This window comes from Mixophyes fleayi, chromosome 6 (assembly GCF_038048845.1).
Source record: "Mixophyes fleayi isolate aMixFle1 chromosome 6, aMixFle1.hap1, whole genome shotgun sequence".
Classification (NCBI taxonomy): domain Eukaryota; kingdom Metazoa; phylum Chordata; class Amphibia; order Anura; family Limnodynastidae; genus Mixophyes; species Mixophyes fleayi.
In genome coordinates, this window is record NC_134407.1 from 24830481 (window position 1) to 24848672 (window position 18192).

At 39.1% G+C, this 18192-nt stretch overlaps 1 protein-coding gene across 3 annotated transcripts in view; it reads right to left on the reverse strand.

Annotated features, from left to right (window-relative positions):
- Positions 1 to 5476: 5476 nt before the first annotated feature.
- The window catches only part of STK32C (serine/threonine kinase 32C), a 239376-nt gene continuing 226660 nt past the window's right edge, over positions 5477 to 18192 (reverse strand). For all 3 annotated transcript variants that reach the window (XM_075216055.1, XM_075216053.1, XM_075216054.1), the window contains exons 9-12: positions 15278 to 15403; positions 13378 to 13509; positions 8784 to 8848; positions 5477 to 6665 (exon numbers count right to left, since the gene is read on the reverse strand). In XM_075216055.1, coding sequence (XP_075072156.1) covers positions 6512 to 6665; positions 8784 to 8848; positions 13378 to 13509; positions 15278 to 15403 — 477 coding nt within the window. In that variant the 3' untranslated portion in view covers positions 5477 to 6511. The remainder of the gene's footprint in view (positions 6666 to 8783; positions 8849 to 13377; positions 13510 to 15277; positions 15404 to 18192) is intronic.

Sequence of the window (18192 nt, forward strand, 5' to 3'; positions counted from 1 at the left end):
TCTCAAAGATGATTTAGAACATTCTTCCTTTAATACCCGGGGACTATGTTCATAAATATAAGGGAGGATAAATTGCAAACTTTCTATATCTAGAAAAAATACAAAACAAGGTTCTTTCTGAACATACATAATTCAAATTACACTGTATCATATGCACTGATCTTGGTACTAACCCAACGACTGTGTTATTGGACTTATTGTGGTCACTTTTTTTTATTGTTGATTGTGCTTGTATGTATGACATGTGTTATGGTTTGCCACTAACTGTTTATCACTGAGCCAAGGGACTATTTCCTTTACTTATTCCAATGGAGCCAGCCGCTTTGCTTCCCTATCTTGAACACCTGTACGATGAGTGTCCACAAGGGCTATGATAAAGAACGATGGTATTAAAAATGTTTTAGTTCGATCACTAAAAATATTGTTAATAATTGTCATAGATGCCAAGACTGTATAGAAGACTGTTATTCTTCCTTGGGGGCCCTCTGTAAAACTACAGATGGATTTCATTCAGGTGTCACCTAGTAAGGGATTCAAATAGTGCTTGGTCATTACAGACACTGGGTTGAGGTCTTCCCTCACTAGGAAAATACTACTCATAAACACCAGCAAAAATACTACATTCCCATTTGGAGATTGCCTCTGAACCTTGATAGCGATCAAGTACTTAGGTTTATAGAGAAAGTGATCAACGATATAGACATTTCAAGAGTAAGGTCTGGTTGAGTGTTCTACAATGGAAAAGACCAGAACACCATGTCCAGATGCCCTGCCTATACTTTTAATAACTAGGGAAGTGACAGCCAATAGCACCGCTAGCCACTGGCCTTAGCCCATTTGAGATAATTACAGGTAAACCAGCGCCTTCCACAGGTTGTCCCTCTGTGGATTTTAAAGGAGTCCGCTCCCATCACCTAAACGACAGTGTGATCTAATACTGCAACTGACTCACATATTCACTAAGTCTTCATAAACAGGTGTAAGCTGTCTATCCCGATGAGGATTCACCAGTGCATGGTTTGGAGACTAGGAATCAAATTTTTTTAAAAAAGTTTGTTTTTACCTTTCCACTCCAGCCTAGATGGGGTGGAATTTATCAAGTATTGATAACCACTACATGAGCTGTAGAAGTCATAGAGAAGAGAAGTTGGATCCATGCCTACACTCCTGAGGGCAGTTCTGGGACTCCTGTTAATCCACCAGCACCCAACAATGGGCCATGAAACTGAGTTGGAGCCTAAGGGGACCAGTGAAAAACCTACAAGCAAAGTCACTGAATCTTTGGGTCCAGTAGAGGAACTAATGGCAACACATGAGACATGGATTTGCATTAATGCAAGATAAAAGTATTGTTCCTCTATCCTGGCCTTTTTTATGTAGACCATTTAAAGAACTATTGTATCAACCCTCTCATGTGGTTTTCATCTGAAAGTGATACCTATATAGATAGGAATCAGTATATTATTATTATTATTATTATTATTATTATTACCATTTATTTATAGCATATGATATTCAGGAGGAGTGTAAGTGATTAAATGAGGTAGACTTAACCCTACACTGGAGCTGGGACTCTCCGGACATCATACTTACACATGGGAGCAAGTTCACTTGTGGTACGGTAGGATATGATTAGCAAAAATGAGTGTAATTGGTCCTTTATAAACTCCAAGCACTGACTCATTCACCACCCTCGTTCCTATGTTAACCAGTCATTTAAAGTCTGGTCCACTAATTCCTTATAGCAAAACAAGAATTAAAGGATAGCCGTTTAATAGAAGAAACTACATAGTAGAGTAGAGCTCAAACCCGCCACTTCTTCTCTTAGCACCCCAGAAGGCCTGGCTGCTGGGCCCAACCATCATGACCTGGTCCATGTAATTGTACCTAGAATTATCTTAATGAGGGCCACACAAATCCTGATTAAGATGCAAGCTGTATTGAATTTTATCTCAAGGGTCTATGAGCGTGGGTCTATGAGTAGTGCAGACCATTGAAAACGTAACTCACTGCTCCTCTGTAAAATATCATACATTATAAAAGATAGCATGTGCAGTGTGTGTATAATCACTGCATCCATCCAAACCAGCTGGAACCATGTACCTGTTTCTTCATGGATACTGTCCTTCAATAGGTTTGACATTAGATGCTCTACTTATTGAATAGGTGCCTTGAAGCCTCTAGTGGTCCAGCACTTCTCTATGCTGATACTGCTTACCTATTTCATGTGAAAGAGATCTTTACATTGGTAGGACATCAACAACACCTCTGTCTGTTTGAAACAGGCTAGCCAGTAGCAGTACATGGGCAGCACAGTGGCCTAGTGGTTAGCACTTCTGCTCACAGCACTGGGGTCATGAGTTCGATTCCCAACCATGGCCTTATCTGTGTGGAGTTTGTATGTTCTCCCTGTGTTTGCGTGGGTTTCCTCCGGGTGCTCTGGTTTCCTCCCACACTCCAAAAAAACATACTGGTAGGTTAATTGGCTGCTATCAAAAATTGACTCTAGTCTCTCCCTCTCTGTCTGTCTGTCTCCCTCTCTGTGTGAGTGTGTGTCTATATTAGGGAATTTAGACTGTAAGCTCCAATGGGGCAGGGACTGATGTCAATGAGTTCTCTGTACAGCGCTGCGGAATTAGTGGCGCTATATAAATGATGATGATGACCTTTATGGACCATCAGACTGTGACCATGGATGAGACACAAGGCACTGCTACCGCCAAGTTTAAAATCCACCCAAAACTTATTTTTAACTTAGGTGCCCAGATCTTACATTTCAATTGCTTGAGAGTCCTAAACATGGCACTGATATAGCCGAACCAATGCAAGGATTAAATAATAAGGTCTGTGAATATTATATGGCTTACATACATTGAGAAATAACTTGAAAAATAATGTAATAACATTTATCATGACAATATATAGATATATAATGTAACAGATCTACGCCACTTCTTCAGAAGAAAAATGTTAGCGGCAAATCATTCCATTCTCTGTGATTTACGAATAAATAGTGGTTACCGTATTTCACTGTCTATACTATACTATACTTACCCCCTGTTTCACCTTGCATGTTTAGGCACATTCCTAAGAGGAACAGCCAATGGATTTATCATTCTGGTCTTGTAGTTTTATATAGTGTATAATCAGTCTCTGAAATACAATGTATTCCACACAATTAGTATCCTAGAATTAATCCCCACTAGCGCTGCAATTTGGTTTGTTCACATTTTCTTTTTGACTACTGGTATATATACAAACTATTGTCATGTATTGTGCATATAGGCCAACTACTAAGCTGAAGCTATTTTATTTATATGTTTTTCTTGTATTTGGAACTGAATAGTGGGTATGAATGTAAAACATCTGCAGCTCAGTAGTGACCGCATACTTGAAACAGCTAAAACTCAGTAAGAGATAAAGCTTTAAAATACGGTATCCCTAGGTCCTGAGCTATATCCCTTCATCATCATCATAATTTATTTATATAGCGCCACTAATTCCGCAGCACTGTATAGAGAACTCACTCACATCAGTCCCTGCTTCATTGGGGCTTACAGTCTAAATTCCCTAATACGCACAGACTAGGGTCAATTTGTTAGCAGTCAATTAACCTACCAGTATGTTTTTGGAGGGTGGGAGGAAACAGGAGGAAACCCACACAAACACAGGGAGAACATACAGGCTCCCACAGATAAGGCAGAAGTGCTAACCATTAAGCCTCTATGCTGCCCTACCAGAGTTCAACAGATCTATAGTATATGTGTTACACCTCCAACCCAAGGGTCTTAACCTGGGGCAGGGGGGAATCTGCCTAACTGGCCGATCCCATAGTGGGCTACTGAGTCGAGTCTTGCCCCACTGGGGTAAAATTTGCCAGCCCTCCCCTGGTCTTAACTTACCAGTAGTCTCACTGGGAGTGTAACCGTGACATTGCTCCACTAGAACATGGCCATTCAATTCCACTAGTCCAGATCCACGATACATGAACCTGTGGTTTATCACAAGTAGAGCAGATAATCTGTTGTGTCTAGGTAGGGCTGTTACCTTTCTTTACATAGCCACTGCTATTTATTTCTGCCATTTCTATATACCTTTTCTGCAGAAGTCCCCCACTATATTATATTGTTTTCTCCGTACACGTTATAGAGCTTTTTCTGTAGACATCCGATGTTAGAGTCATTTCTATATATGCCCAGATTGCATCTTTTCTATACAAAACAAAAAAATAACACACTTTTTTGTGGGGAGTACAGTGATACGGTATTTTCTATGGGTTCCTAATTGGTGAAGTGTTTTCTGCAAGTTAATGGGGCTGAGTAAATACACCCACTGCTGCCAATGCTCCTGGCCAATTGGGTTAAATAATACAAATCTGCTGAGAAGTAGCTATCCTCTTTCATAAGTACTTATTGCAATGATATTGCATAATATATCAAAGTATAACTCAAACCATGTATGTCATAATTTTTGATTCAATTAGTAATAATGTGGTTATTTCTCTGCAATATGTTGTAGAATCTCAGGGACAAACAAAGGATTCCTAGAAGGTGGCTTTCCCAAACCTTGCAAATTTAGTTAACAAGTATCAAAGCAGGACCTGTTCTGTTATCACCATCTCAGGACAGTTGTTCTAGATTAATATCATTAATAACATTCTTTTTACTCACTGCAGCCGGCATCAGGAATTAGTGATTTGAGCACATTGGGCGTTTATGGGCAACTGAAAACCGCCTAACTGTGCGCCAGACTCTAGTAAAACTCATAGGGCCTGATCCACCAAGGAATGTAAATACCGATTTTGTGCATATAATCCACAAATTTGATCTGGACATGTCTAGAACTGGACCATAGGAAACTAAACACAGCAACGCTCAATTGATCTTTGCACGCAAAGGACACTTACAACAGTTCTGGGGGTAACAGGGCAGGAAAGGGGCATTGGATAAGCCAATTTTTCTTTTGTTCCAGGCACCAAAAACTAGATTGTAAACTTAACTGGACAAAAAATTGTGCTTGAACAAGTCTGTTACAGCACTACATACGACTGAATGCACTATATATAAACTGGTATATAAACCTCTGCAAGATAGTATGTTCTCAAATGTTTGACTATGTTCATTTTGGAACAGGAAGGATATCAGAAGTCAACAACTTTCTTAAGATAATAGTGGATAGCGTCAGAGTAACCTTGTAAACTGACATACTGCCATGAGATGTTGCGACCACTGGATGGCGACATACTAGCTGCTTCTATGGTTAATGAAATGTGGCTTTTGTTCACTGTTCATAAATCTGGAAGCATGTGGCCGTGGAACGAATGTGTCAGTTATAATTGCTGATAAGCTTCTCACTTGGCTCTTGATATATGAAAAAATTAAAAGTAAATTAAATAAAAAAATAAAAAAAACCCTGTTTACTGCAGAACCAATAATTTCACACAGTGATCACAAAAGTTGAAATACAATACTCAATACCTTTTTCAATAATTTAATTAAAAATGTTGTCTTGTCAAATAATTTTCCCCAAGGCAGAATGGGCAAGAATAACATCATGCAACAGGCTTTTCAGTTATGAATTTACATCTCTGCTCTGTATCATAACAAGTTCACAAGCATTAAGGTATACCCACAAAGGAGAGGCAGCCATTTTGTGAGCAAGCTTGTCATGTAGGAAGAGCACTGACCAATCAGATGTCAGAAAAGGGAATTTCAAAATGCCCCTACTATCACTGACAGAGAGGAGAGTGAATATCTCCCAAATGGTAGAGGTTTGGTTAGACATTTATGGGATGGGTGGCTTTCTAGTAAAACACCTTTATGTGTGGATATCTCCTGTAATAGATAAGCTGCATTTTCCTCATTTGTTTCCCAGCTTACAAAATGGCTGCCCCCACATCATCATCATCATTTATTTATATATGTATATGTGACGGGTACTCTTTAAGAAGCAGACCAGTGATTCACTGCCTTGTATCCCAGTAGATCCTGCACGAGCTGTCCGTGGTGCTGAAACAGGTATTATCTTATCCAAAAACACAAGTTTGATTGCTTTTGAAAACGTCTTATGTCAAAAACGTGTATCTTTATTTGTACTCTGTGGGGTAATACTGACCCAATCTGTCTGACAAGATACCCTAGTGCATTAACTAGAAAAAAGCACAAACGCCCTGCATTAACAGCTTGCAAGACTGATATATTAAAAAGGCATCTTATGTTATAACGTAACCAGTTCCGAGGTTATGAAAACATCCATCCTGTTACTTTGATCTTCCCTGTAAAAATCCCGAGTTATGTATACAAAGAGTTCAGGTTGAAATAAGAATCAGGGAACGGGATTATAAAGAAAATAGAGCCAGCTAACTAACTGCACCTTATATTTTCATATCATCGTGCAGCTGTGTTAGACATCTCTACGCGTTTCGCTTTCATCAAGTGTCCATTTATGCAACCTGAGAATGACATTCATGAACCTCTAAAGCTTCAGAATCATGTTCCCAGGAGATGGATAACTAGTTAGTGCTGCCGGTGGGAGAGCAAACAGACCCACACATGTTGAGGGTGGAACTTTCGGCTTCATTTTCTGGGTCCACCTCAACTTCTGCCTCTGCTTCGTCTGTTGACTCTGGGCCTGATTGAGCTCCCAATTCCGGAGTTTTCTTTAGTCTAATGAAAATGCAGAGCAAATTTCATTAATGTTTATTATAGGGCACCTATAGATTACAGAAAGTCACAAAAAGCACCTCTAAAATAGGAATGTTCTTACAAACTGCCTCCATGGCTCAGATAGCAACATTGCCTTACTGTTTTGTGATTGGTTGTGTCAGCTGGCTGTCAGTTGGGATAGCTAATTGCAACCTAGTAAGGCAGTGGCTGAAGTTGACAACCAACCATACTGTGGAGATGGTTGTCAATAGGTAGTCTGAAGTCTCCAGCAGTATAGCCAGAGTTTAAACAGCCTGGGGTATATTTACTAAACTGCGGGTTTGAAAAAGTGGAGATGTTGCCCATAGCAACCAATCAGATTCTGTAATTTTGTAGAATGTACTAAATAAATGAAAAATAGAATCTGATTGGTTGCTATAGGCAACATCTCCACTTTTTCAAACCCGCAGTTTAGTAAATCTACCCCCATGCTATCACAAAATAGTCTAACTTTAGTAGCAAATGCAATATTTTATTTTTTCTTTAAAATGTTTGTGGCCTACGCTATGTGCTAAAGGTTTGGTTCATGCATACCTCACTATTATGTCTAGATGGACTTGTACTCGATCTTCAGATAAAACGTGGACATAACTGCTCACGTACTGCTACTGAAAGGAGGCTCCTCATTCCTAATATACCCATGTGGGGCAGAAAAATTGGTCAGTAAACCTTCCATAATATAATTTTTACAAAATTTTTCTTATCCTGTTTAAAAATAAGTAATACTTCTCTCTAGTACTAGATTATACTGACATGTTCTTAGAGATACGCAAGTTTATAGTTCATAGTTTAGAGTACAACTTTGTTTAGTAAGAGCCAAAGGTCAGAAATGTTCTATATTGCAAATAAACAGTTGGCGTTCTTGAAGCCTTAGATGATACAATGATGCATTTTAAAACAGGCAACTCACAATACACTGAGATTTCCCATACTTCTCAACCTTAGAAAATACTGTATTTCGTTTTTCAAAGAAAATGATTTTTTTCCGTAGCGCATTGTTAATTACAACAACATATTCCTGTCTCCTGCGAACCTCATTTCTGAAACTATTGTAGCATAATCTGGTACATGATAACGCTTTATGTGTTCAGGTTTTAATTACTGCAACCTAATTACTTCAATGCTTACTGGAGATGCACAGCTAGCTTGCCTTGTACTGATTATGTCATTAACATGTGATGTTTGCCAGAACCAGGAACGATGATTGAATTACCAGGAAGCATTATTCTATTACCAAGAAACATTATTCTATCACCAGGCTATTAGGAGAGAGACAGAACCAAGCACAGCCGGACACAGCTCCCCTTCAGCCAGACTAATTGTTGCTAAGACGAAGATCTGTAAATACTGTACGTGGAGACAGAGGGCTAGACCTGCAATTATTGTGTTCTTATAAACCAGCAACCAAGACAAACCTCATACAAGTGAATAAAGGAAATCTACACCCAGGGGGGAATTCAATTGGCCGCGTTACTTGAAAAAGTAACGCATAAATTTATTACTGTAATAGTGCGCGTATATACCGTTATTATGGTAGTTTTAACGCCGGCTTTTTGCTCGCAGCTCCCTGGGTTAAGCTTACCGTAATATCGGTAATAGCTTTAACGTGGCGGTACTTCGGGGGAAATTCAATTCCCCCCCCCAGTGTAAAACATGTGCCTTAAATGACAAATAAATAGAGTATTTTGCTTTTCAACCAAAGTGATATTCTTTCCTAGTGCATTGTTAATTGCAGCAACATATTCCCAGCGACTTAACTACTGCGCTGACTGTACATTTGTGACTGTCTTTGGCACCTAACACTGAGACATTATCCAAGTATGGCCCAGATTGTGGAGGTCACTGGCCTCACGTGGAGTTGGATGCACTTGCGTCCAAAACTTGAACGTAAAATGCGTGGGTAAAAAAATGACGCAACGGTGCAAACACAAGGAGATTTGTATTTCGGAAATATGTGTGGAGGTTACGGGCACATTTTTACATTTAAACCTTTTGAATTTTTTTTAAGAAATTGTAGTTATTAAATGTTACAAAGTACTGTTGCCTGTTAAAAAAATAAATCCAGGCTGTTTCACTTACTTCTCACGGTTGAAAATGACAAACTCTTGCTGAATAGCATCCAGGCATTCCTGCAGGAAGTCGTCCTGTTAACAGAAAGTCATCAATGTTTTTAATTAACAAAAAAGAAACATACTCAGTGCATGCAATAGATAATGACATAAACAATACAGTAATAGAAATGTGGGGATATCTACATATAAACTTTTTGCTAATTATCATAGCTCCTTGTTTGGCTATCAGATGGGTGGTAGTTATTTCTCTAGAACTCTAACTTTCACTACATCCAATTGTTTGTAATAGTTTTAGAAGGCAGAGGTACTTGAAGCCTATGTAGAGCCCTGTCCATGTATTGGTAGGGGGTAATATAAAAGGCCACACACAATGATAGGTTGGAGAGACATCAGAATACAGCGGCGGGTGATCAAGACACCATCATCATCATTTATTTATATAGCGCCACCGATTCCACAGCGATGCCCAGAGAACTCACTCACATCAGTCCCTGCCCCATTGGAGCTCACAGTCTAAATTCCCTAATATAGACACAGAGAGAGAGACAGAGACTAGGGTAAATTTTTGAGAGCAGCTAATTAACCTACCAGTCTGTTTTTGGAGTGTGGGAGGAAACCAGAGCACCCGGAGGAAACCCAAACAAACACGGGGAGAACATACAAACTCCACACAGATAAGGCCATGGTCGGGAATCAAACTCATGACCTCAGCGCTGTGAGGCAGAAGTGCTAACCACTTTGCCACCGCGCTGCCCACACCATCCATGTACTACGCTGACATCTATGGGCCAATCAGGAGCTATCAGCAGATGTGAATGAGAAATATTCTCTCTGTACAGCGCTGCGGAATTGGTGGTGCTATATAAATAAATGGTGATGATGAAAGGGACTGCCAGCCCAGTTGCGGGGGTGAACCTGTCTAATGAGTGATAAGACAAAACTTTTGAGCTCCGCATATAACGAGGCCTGAAGGATACAAAGCAGAGGAGACTGTATTTTAGGAAGAGGGATGGTTCCAGGCGTAAGAGATGGGAAAATCAACTATAAAACATAATGACTTTAAAACAGAGCTACTGTAGTTTTTGAGCCTTTAAGTTCACCAACTCTTCGCGTACCAAAGAGATAACATTAATCATAGCTGCAATGTAAACATTCATATAGCTGTATGCAGAGTGGTACTTCAAATAGTAATTTTTAAAAGGACTTCAAAGTGCAGAGCAAATATTATGAATCCACATTTACAGTTTTGTAACCTAAACAGTTGTTCAATAATATATTTTATATTGTTTTATAAAACTAAAAGTGGACCAACATTGTGAGCTTCACTTAGAGTTAGGAACTAATCCTACTTATGCAGAGACGGATGTATATGATTTTCCCCCTGTATAATGTGCATGGTCATACTACGAGTGCACACAATAAGTATGTACTCTTATGTCCATGAGTAGACTTGGTGGCAACTTACACTTAAGACTCCTTACGCTTTAGAGTCAAACTGGGACAGAAGGGGCGAGAAGCATTGTACAGTACGGGCACGTTCTCCTAAATGCCACTGAGTCAGACCTGGACACGCACACAACTGTGCCTATCAGGAGGTGGAGACCTGGAGCAAAATACGCACTGATGATGATGCTAACCAGCAGTGTCAGCTAGCCTCTTATGATTGGCTGATTGACCTCTCTCACTGATCGTACTTAATTCATTAGTGTGACTGCTATATTATATAATCTATTTGCACTACTTAATTGTTATTTCCATTTGAACAAAAGATGTTTGTGTTGAATTGAATTTAATTTGCACTTTTTTTTTTGGTATTCGTATCTGTATTCAACTATATTCTACATGGTAAGTGCGACTTTTGCATTTATTAATAAACACTGTCCAGACACTATTTTCTCTTATGGATATGACACTTCATTATGTATCATACATTGTATAGAAATAGGGTCAAGTGAATTCCATCTTTGTCTACTGTCAAGCCAGCTGTCTACACTGTCCCTACGATTTCTCTTGAGATGCATCCCACTTAGCACACGCATGTAAGAGCACTTTATCGCTTGTGCTTTTTTTTCTGCATATGTTCTTAGCGCAAAAGCCTTACCTGGACAATCCATGTCGCGATGGAAGGGGTGCAAACGCAATTTTTTTTTTAATGCGGGTAAAATACTGAGTGTTTTAGAGTATAGAACAAAAACACTGGGCAGCTGTATTACTACACTGTCATTTAGAGTTGAGCTACGATTCACCACCTGCAGTGCATCATTGGGGCAAAATTGCACATTCTAGCTAAATGAAATCTCTATGTTATATTATATACTAAATACATTGTTTAATTTACACTTTGCCTTGATGCTAAGTTCTAAAAGGTAATTGTTATTCATTTTTCTGTTATAACCTTATCATTAAATGTTACTGCACTGTAAGCCACAAAAATAAAATGCAAAGTTAATGTATTTCCTGTTTAATTGATTTGGATTTTCATTTAATGATGGCTCTTGCTTCAGTCCCTTATGCAGCCGGTCTCTGGTGACTGTTTACAACAAGGAACAGATGTGCAGTAATCAGACTTTTGATTCCATTATGTGACTCTCTGATTGGTTACAATGGATCCCTGCACAGTTGTACTTTGTTAGTAAATAACACTCTCGTCTGGCTACATCGGGGCTTCCCAATGCTGGTCCTCAAGTAGCCCCAACAGTGTATATCTCTGAGAGAACAGGGAGGATAAGTAGTTACCCAGCCCAATAAAATAACCAGTGAACCATTATAGAAATCCTCAAACAGGACCTGTTGCGGGGTACATAAGGACTGTAACCAGAAGAACCCTGAGTTATGCCATTGGCTAGTGGTTCAATAAACATATGCTTGTGCCATCATAATAAGCCTGTTAAATTCGTCAGGATACTGGGTGGGGGGTAAAGTCAGGATAGGACTAGTGGTACATTGGGTGACTAAGGGAGATAAACGTAAGTCGAAGAAAGTACTTTGGAAACTGGGACTGATTGGCACCATGAGAACTAATGGCAGAGGGTTCAGAGATAGCCGAGTGGTGTGAGGCAGGAGGCTACACACATGGAGATCTACACCCCTGTGAATCTCTCAGCTGGGGCCTATTTCTAAATGAAAATGGGGCATTTACCCAGCACCAAACTTCCTATTTATGGAGCCTGGAAAGGAGAAGCGCTCCTTCAAACGTAGCCCACTGGTGTCCTAGGAAGACAAAGGATCCCTTGTTTCAAAAAAAATAATCTTCTTGTTCAAGTTTATTTGCTTGACCCAGGGATCATTAAGATCTCCTGTGTAAAAAAAATAAATAAAAGTTTAACTCTTAAATTAATAGTATCAATTCTAACAGGTCCAACATTTGTATCTACACCAATCTTTAACGCAAGACTCAACATTAGGCCTTAACAGAGCTCTGATCCCACCTCCCCAAACAGGGGCAAACGCAGGATTTGTAAAGGGGGGTTTCCACACCACGCCACCAGTGGGCGTGGCAAGCATGCATGGGGGCGTATCTATAATTTTAGACAGTGCCTGGTCTCCAACTCTTCCTATCACCATAATATACATGGGCAGTGTTGCATGCACTACTGTTAGGTGCACGCAACTCTCCTTTTTCAAGCAGAGCCGTGTGAAGCAGGGGCAGGGTTCAGCCACCTCAATTATATAGTGCCCCAGGCATTGAGGGGGGTTTCCAGGCACTAGGAAACCACCCCCCTCGGTTTGCCAATGCCAAAATCTAATAACCTACTCACTATACCACTGACCTGTGGACACGTAAAGGAAAAGAAAGACATTTTTTCCACTGTATTCTCTTGAACAAACTTTGCCGATTGAGACACAGTTATACGGGATCACTAAGGATCACTAAGTATTTCCCATTGCAGTTAGTGTTATCTTAGATAAATATTATCTTCTATGCAATTTGTAAGTTAAACATTTTATATTTAAAGATATAAAATAAAAGCTATAAAATAAATTTATCTCAGCATGTGATGGTAAATCTATCAGACAAAGTCCCAGAGATTAGCTGAGGATAGCCACAGTACACACAGCTGATGACTGACTTGTGTCAACCACTAACTTTTATACCCAAGCTGAGTGACATCACAAAGGCTGTTTATGATGTAAGAGAGTCACATGATCAATCTAGTTACTGCTGCTACTTCTAAGCCCACCTGGGAAGTTTCTGTTAATAAACTTCGCTCATTGTCGCTCGCACCTCATACAGCTGTATTAAAGAGTCATTTTTAATAAATCAATATGATTGTATCTTTAATCGTCAGTTCACTGTATTTTATAATGATGCTATTTTAGTCCTTAATAAATCTGATGTTATATTGAGGATTTTGGGATCCACCCCCCTCAACCGCTACCAACCAACCAGATAAATCCATTGTTCCAAAACAATCACACAACTTGATAACTTTTCACTGCAAGTTAGACCTCTGCTCATTCCTGGGTCTATGCGTTTTCTTGGTGGATAATCCATCTTACATTGTGAAGCAGGTTGACGGGATGTACTATGAATAACGTGAGAGGTCAGGAATTTATAGTATAAATAGAATTATCTGCGACCCTCAGTGAGCTGGACTTACCGACTGCGAGCTGTCTTTACTGTTGTCCCTCGACTTGTTCTTCGCCAGTCGCTTCTTCTTTTTATGGAGTGGTCTAGATTCTAAGATCATCTCTTCAAGCTCAAACGTAGGATCACAATGTAACCTGCCTTTCTGTAGAGAAGGAAATACTAATAAAAAGGGTCTAAAGCATGGAGTTAAAGGGATTTACAGTACATATAATCTACTATATAAATGCCTAGTGGCGTGTGTGAAAAAAAAAAACCAAGCTGCAGCGCCACCTGCTGGGCAGAGTTATACACTGACCTATATATTTCTTGAAGGAGAAGTGACAGTTGGGAGTGGTTGGTGGTTGCCGGGGGTGACAGTGGGGAGTTTTTAACACCTTAAGTAGCTTGATAAAGGATGTGGCGATGAAGATGAAGGATGAGGTGATGGAGAAAAATGATGAGGTGGTGACATGTGGACAAAACCACGTTAAAAAAGGGCACTTGCATCGGGAAGTAACGCTCTTCTCCTGAGGAGGCCTGGGCTAGGCCCAAATGCATGACCAGAACCTTTTTAACACCTTAAGTAGCTTGATTTGACTAGAATGCATGAGTATCATGCACGGGTTAACTTGTATATATATATATATATATATATATATATATATATATATGCGCTTGTGTGTGTGTGAGCGAGCAAGTGTGCAGGAGGGGCAGCTATTGGAAGAGCAGTGACCCTTTAGTATTTACCCAACACCATTACCAATTTATATTCACAATGATCTTTCCTCAATGACCCAAACCACATGATTATACATTATAAAAATGTTAATAATTATGAATGGTCCATTATCCCATAGCCTGTGCTCACAGATGGTATGACGACGTAAGGTCAATATAATATGCACATTTATAGGCAATTATAAGCACATCTTACTGTCGCTGTAAAGAATGATTGTGCTTCATGGAAACAGGACGTCTTCACATATTCATATAATTACCATTTGTATCCATGAATTACACAGAATAATCTTCACACCTCAAGGTCAATGTTAATCTAAACTCCTATAAATAGAAGTTTTATACGGCATATCCCTGTTTTGTACTGTATGTCCCTGTTCTATGTTTGCTCTGTTTCTCCGCTCTACGGCCGTGTGGAGCACTGTAGAACCTTACGAATGAATAACAGTAATAATAACACATGTATATTCTTTTCATCCTTAACTGAATATTTTCATCCCTCAACTGGGATGTCCGCCAACTTGCTTCTTAGCATTTCTTAACCTGTGTTACAAGGACAATGAACCCTGAGGGGTAAATGTATCAAGCTGAAAGTTCCCAATGGGTTTGAAAAGTGGAGATATTGCCTAAAGCAACTAATCAGAATCTAGTTATCATTTATTTAGTATATTCTACAAAACGATAGCTAGAATCTGATTGGTTGCTATAGGCAACATCTCCACTTTTCAAATCCACCAGAAACTCGCAGCTTGATACATTTACCCCTGAGGGTAAACTGCGGTTTAAAAAAGAGCACAGAACTTGTAGTTTAAATCAAAGTGGATCTCAAACTGCGTTTGAGTTTGAATCTGGGTGTCAGTATGCTCTGTATAATTAAAATGTCTAAATGTATAATTATAATAAGATTTATTATTATATATTATATTTACTAGATTATCTTTTATATTATTTAACAGGTTGTGTGGGCAAAATGTGTTTCATTACCCTTTAGCTCATTTAATTAGTTTAATACTGTAAAATAAACCTTTTAGAAGAGCCCTTTGACTCTCCCAGTTTCTAATGTGTCAAATATGGTTAAAAGTAGCAGATATATGTTTATATAGTTGAGGTATACTGTATATCTACTCATGTATTCATAAAGTCATTTCTGTCACTGGTACAATAAGGAGTATTCATAGAATAAAATTACTTGCATTTGGAACAAAACCTGGTTCCACTTTCTTCTCCAGAACATCTTCCCAGACGATATCTGCTAAATACGCAGATGTCTGAATGTCCAGAAGACTGGAACAGCGATGTTCAGGGTTCACCGTCAAAAGCTACAAAGAGACAAAAAGTTAAAACAGAGGTTTAGCCGGCAAAAAACTGTGATACGAAATCTGAGCTATGATAATATAAGGACTTAAATGTAACACAACTACGGTCATTCTCTGATGGTGATCACCCGATGGACGTCATGGAAATTGACTTTTACAATGACTGAAGTGTCAAAGTATGTCTAGTGGTCTTCAGATCCTATACACAAATCTCATCAATAGTGAAGAGACAGTTTGATGTACAATATATTCCTATATTTGCAGAATAGTCATGTCATACACATAAGTCATATCTGTACAGCAGTGCTGCTACCTGTGTCACATGACTCATTGTGAACGTGTTCCGTCATGGAATGTATAATTGTCAGTGGAGGTAAACAAAGGATATTTGAAGTTACCACAGAGATCCATGACCTCTATAAAAGAACTTGGCATGCAGCTTTGACATGATCATAGTACTCCTTGGTGACTTCTAATAACCTTATATTTCTACACCAGGGGTCCATTATTTCCATTATATTTAGACAATTGCTAATGATTTTGCACCGGGTGTATCTTGAGATGCGTGCACCTGAAAATACACATAATTGCGCCTTTTCTGCACAATGTAGCTTGCACCGGCGCTTTCTGACAAAAATGTATGCAACTGTAAATGAGCCCCTTGGATCTGGATATGTGGTGATAAATGGGGTAGTGTGAAGAGCTTGCTCGTCGATGGGTTGTGTTAAGTGGATCGGGGGCCTGCATTACTACGGATTACTTGCACCATTTGGCCTAGTTTGACACTGAAATTGAAAATCAAGATGTCACTTTGCAAGATGGGATAAGGGACTAGGTGGAGAAGCTGCATTTACAGAAGCAGTCTGTGTATTTAAAAAGTAGGGTGCAGGTTATAAACAGCCACATATCGTCGGCGGTTTAGTGCTCCAAACCGCTGCATTTACTATAGAGCGGTTTGAGGCTGCAATGTCTGGCGATATGTGGTGGATTGAAAAAGCTAAACCGCCATCAAAACCGCCAGGAAAAAGACAGGGTTTTCTATACCTGCATCTGATTGGCTTAATACCTCAAACATGCTCTTTGTGCTATCGTGCCATTCAGAACATAAGAGGAGGTACATTGACATATAAATTATGGGGGCAATCATTATTTATTGATTAAGGGGCAAAATTAATTTATAATTAACCTATGTTAATTGTATTGTAATAATGTATTTTTCATTATATTCATGGGACAATATTATTGTATAACACAAACAGCAGCAGTTTGAGCAATCACGCCTCTCACAACCACCACTTTATTTGGGCCATTTGGATGGTGGTTTTGCAAACCCCAGCTTAGTAAATCCAGCTGTATGTTCATCATTGTTAAAATGGGGATGGCGATCTGTAAAAGAGTGGAATTTAAAAGGGTCGTTCTTGCTGTTTTAATGGCTGTTTGGCCTTTAGTAAATCCAGCTAGAAAAATGTCAGAAAACTGACGGTTTCATCAAACTGCCCTTTAGTAAATCTAGCCCTAAGGGTGCATTTATCAAATCTTATAAAAAGGAAAGCTAGAGGTGTTGCCCATAGCAACCAATCAGATTCTAACTACCATTTATTTAGTATATTCTAGAACATGATTGGTTGCCATGGGCAACACTTCCACTTTTCCTTATCTAGAAGGTTTGATAAATCTAACACTAAGGGATAGATTTACTAAGCTGCGGGTTTGAAAAAGTGGGGATGTTGCCTATAGCAACCAATCAGATTCTAGCTGTCATTTTGTAGAAGGTACTAAATAAATTAAAGCTAGAATCTGATTGGTTGCCATAGGCAACATCCCCACTTTTTCAAACCCGCAGCTTAGTAAATCTAGCCCTAAGACTAATCCTTTCTTCATCTGTTAGGATCAGGAGGATGATGATTTCCTTGCACATTTGTATAAACTGCTAAACATTATTCAAAAAACATTCAAAAACATTGTCTCCCAAAACAGAAGAAGGAGCTGGTGTAGAGGTAAAACACATTTGCTGATAGTCGTCTTTGTGAGACAGGTTCGAATCCCACTGTGTTCTTGAAGCTCTGAAAATGTATATTTTCTGGAACATTTACCTGTCGCTGAATGCTGTATAAATAAATTGTATCTTATATGTGGTTGTTATTTGAAATTATATTTACAATGCTTCATAAGAAGAACAGTGTACTCATGAACTATTATTATCACATTTCTTCAATGTAGTTAAACAAAAAGAACACACCAAGATTCAACCTTGGATCACCATTAAGTAAAGTCAACACTTGATGAGAGTTTAACTTCTAAGCCAACTCTCTGAGTAGCAGTCAGGTCTCTTTTTGACTTACAAAGGTTTAAAGTCAGTTCTTTGTTTGAGTGTAGGACAAACAACATGAGCTAAAAAGTTTGGGGCTGTTGATTGGTGAAGGAGCCAGCTCGCAGGTTAAGTACTCTGATGGCTAGTAAATACCATGGGAGACTTCCTGAAGACTCGGGTTCCTTGTGACCTTGGACAAGGCACTTAGGGCTAGATTTACTAAACTGCGGGTTTGAAAAAGTGGAGATGTTGCCTATAGCAACCAATCAGATTCTAGCTTTCATTTATTTAGTGCATTCTACAAAATGACAGCTAGAATCTGATTGGTTGCTATAGGCAACATCTCCACTTTTTCAAAGCTGCAGTTTAGTAAAAATACCCCTTAATCTCTGTGTGTCCCAGCTTTAGTCAATGTAAGTTGTGTAATCTGCATGTGAATAATTGCTCAATATATTGCCAGCATGTATACGATTTCTTCTAT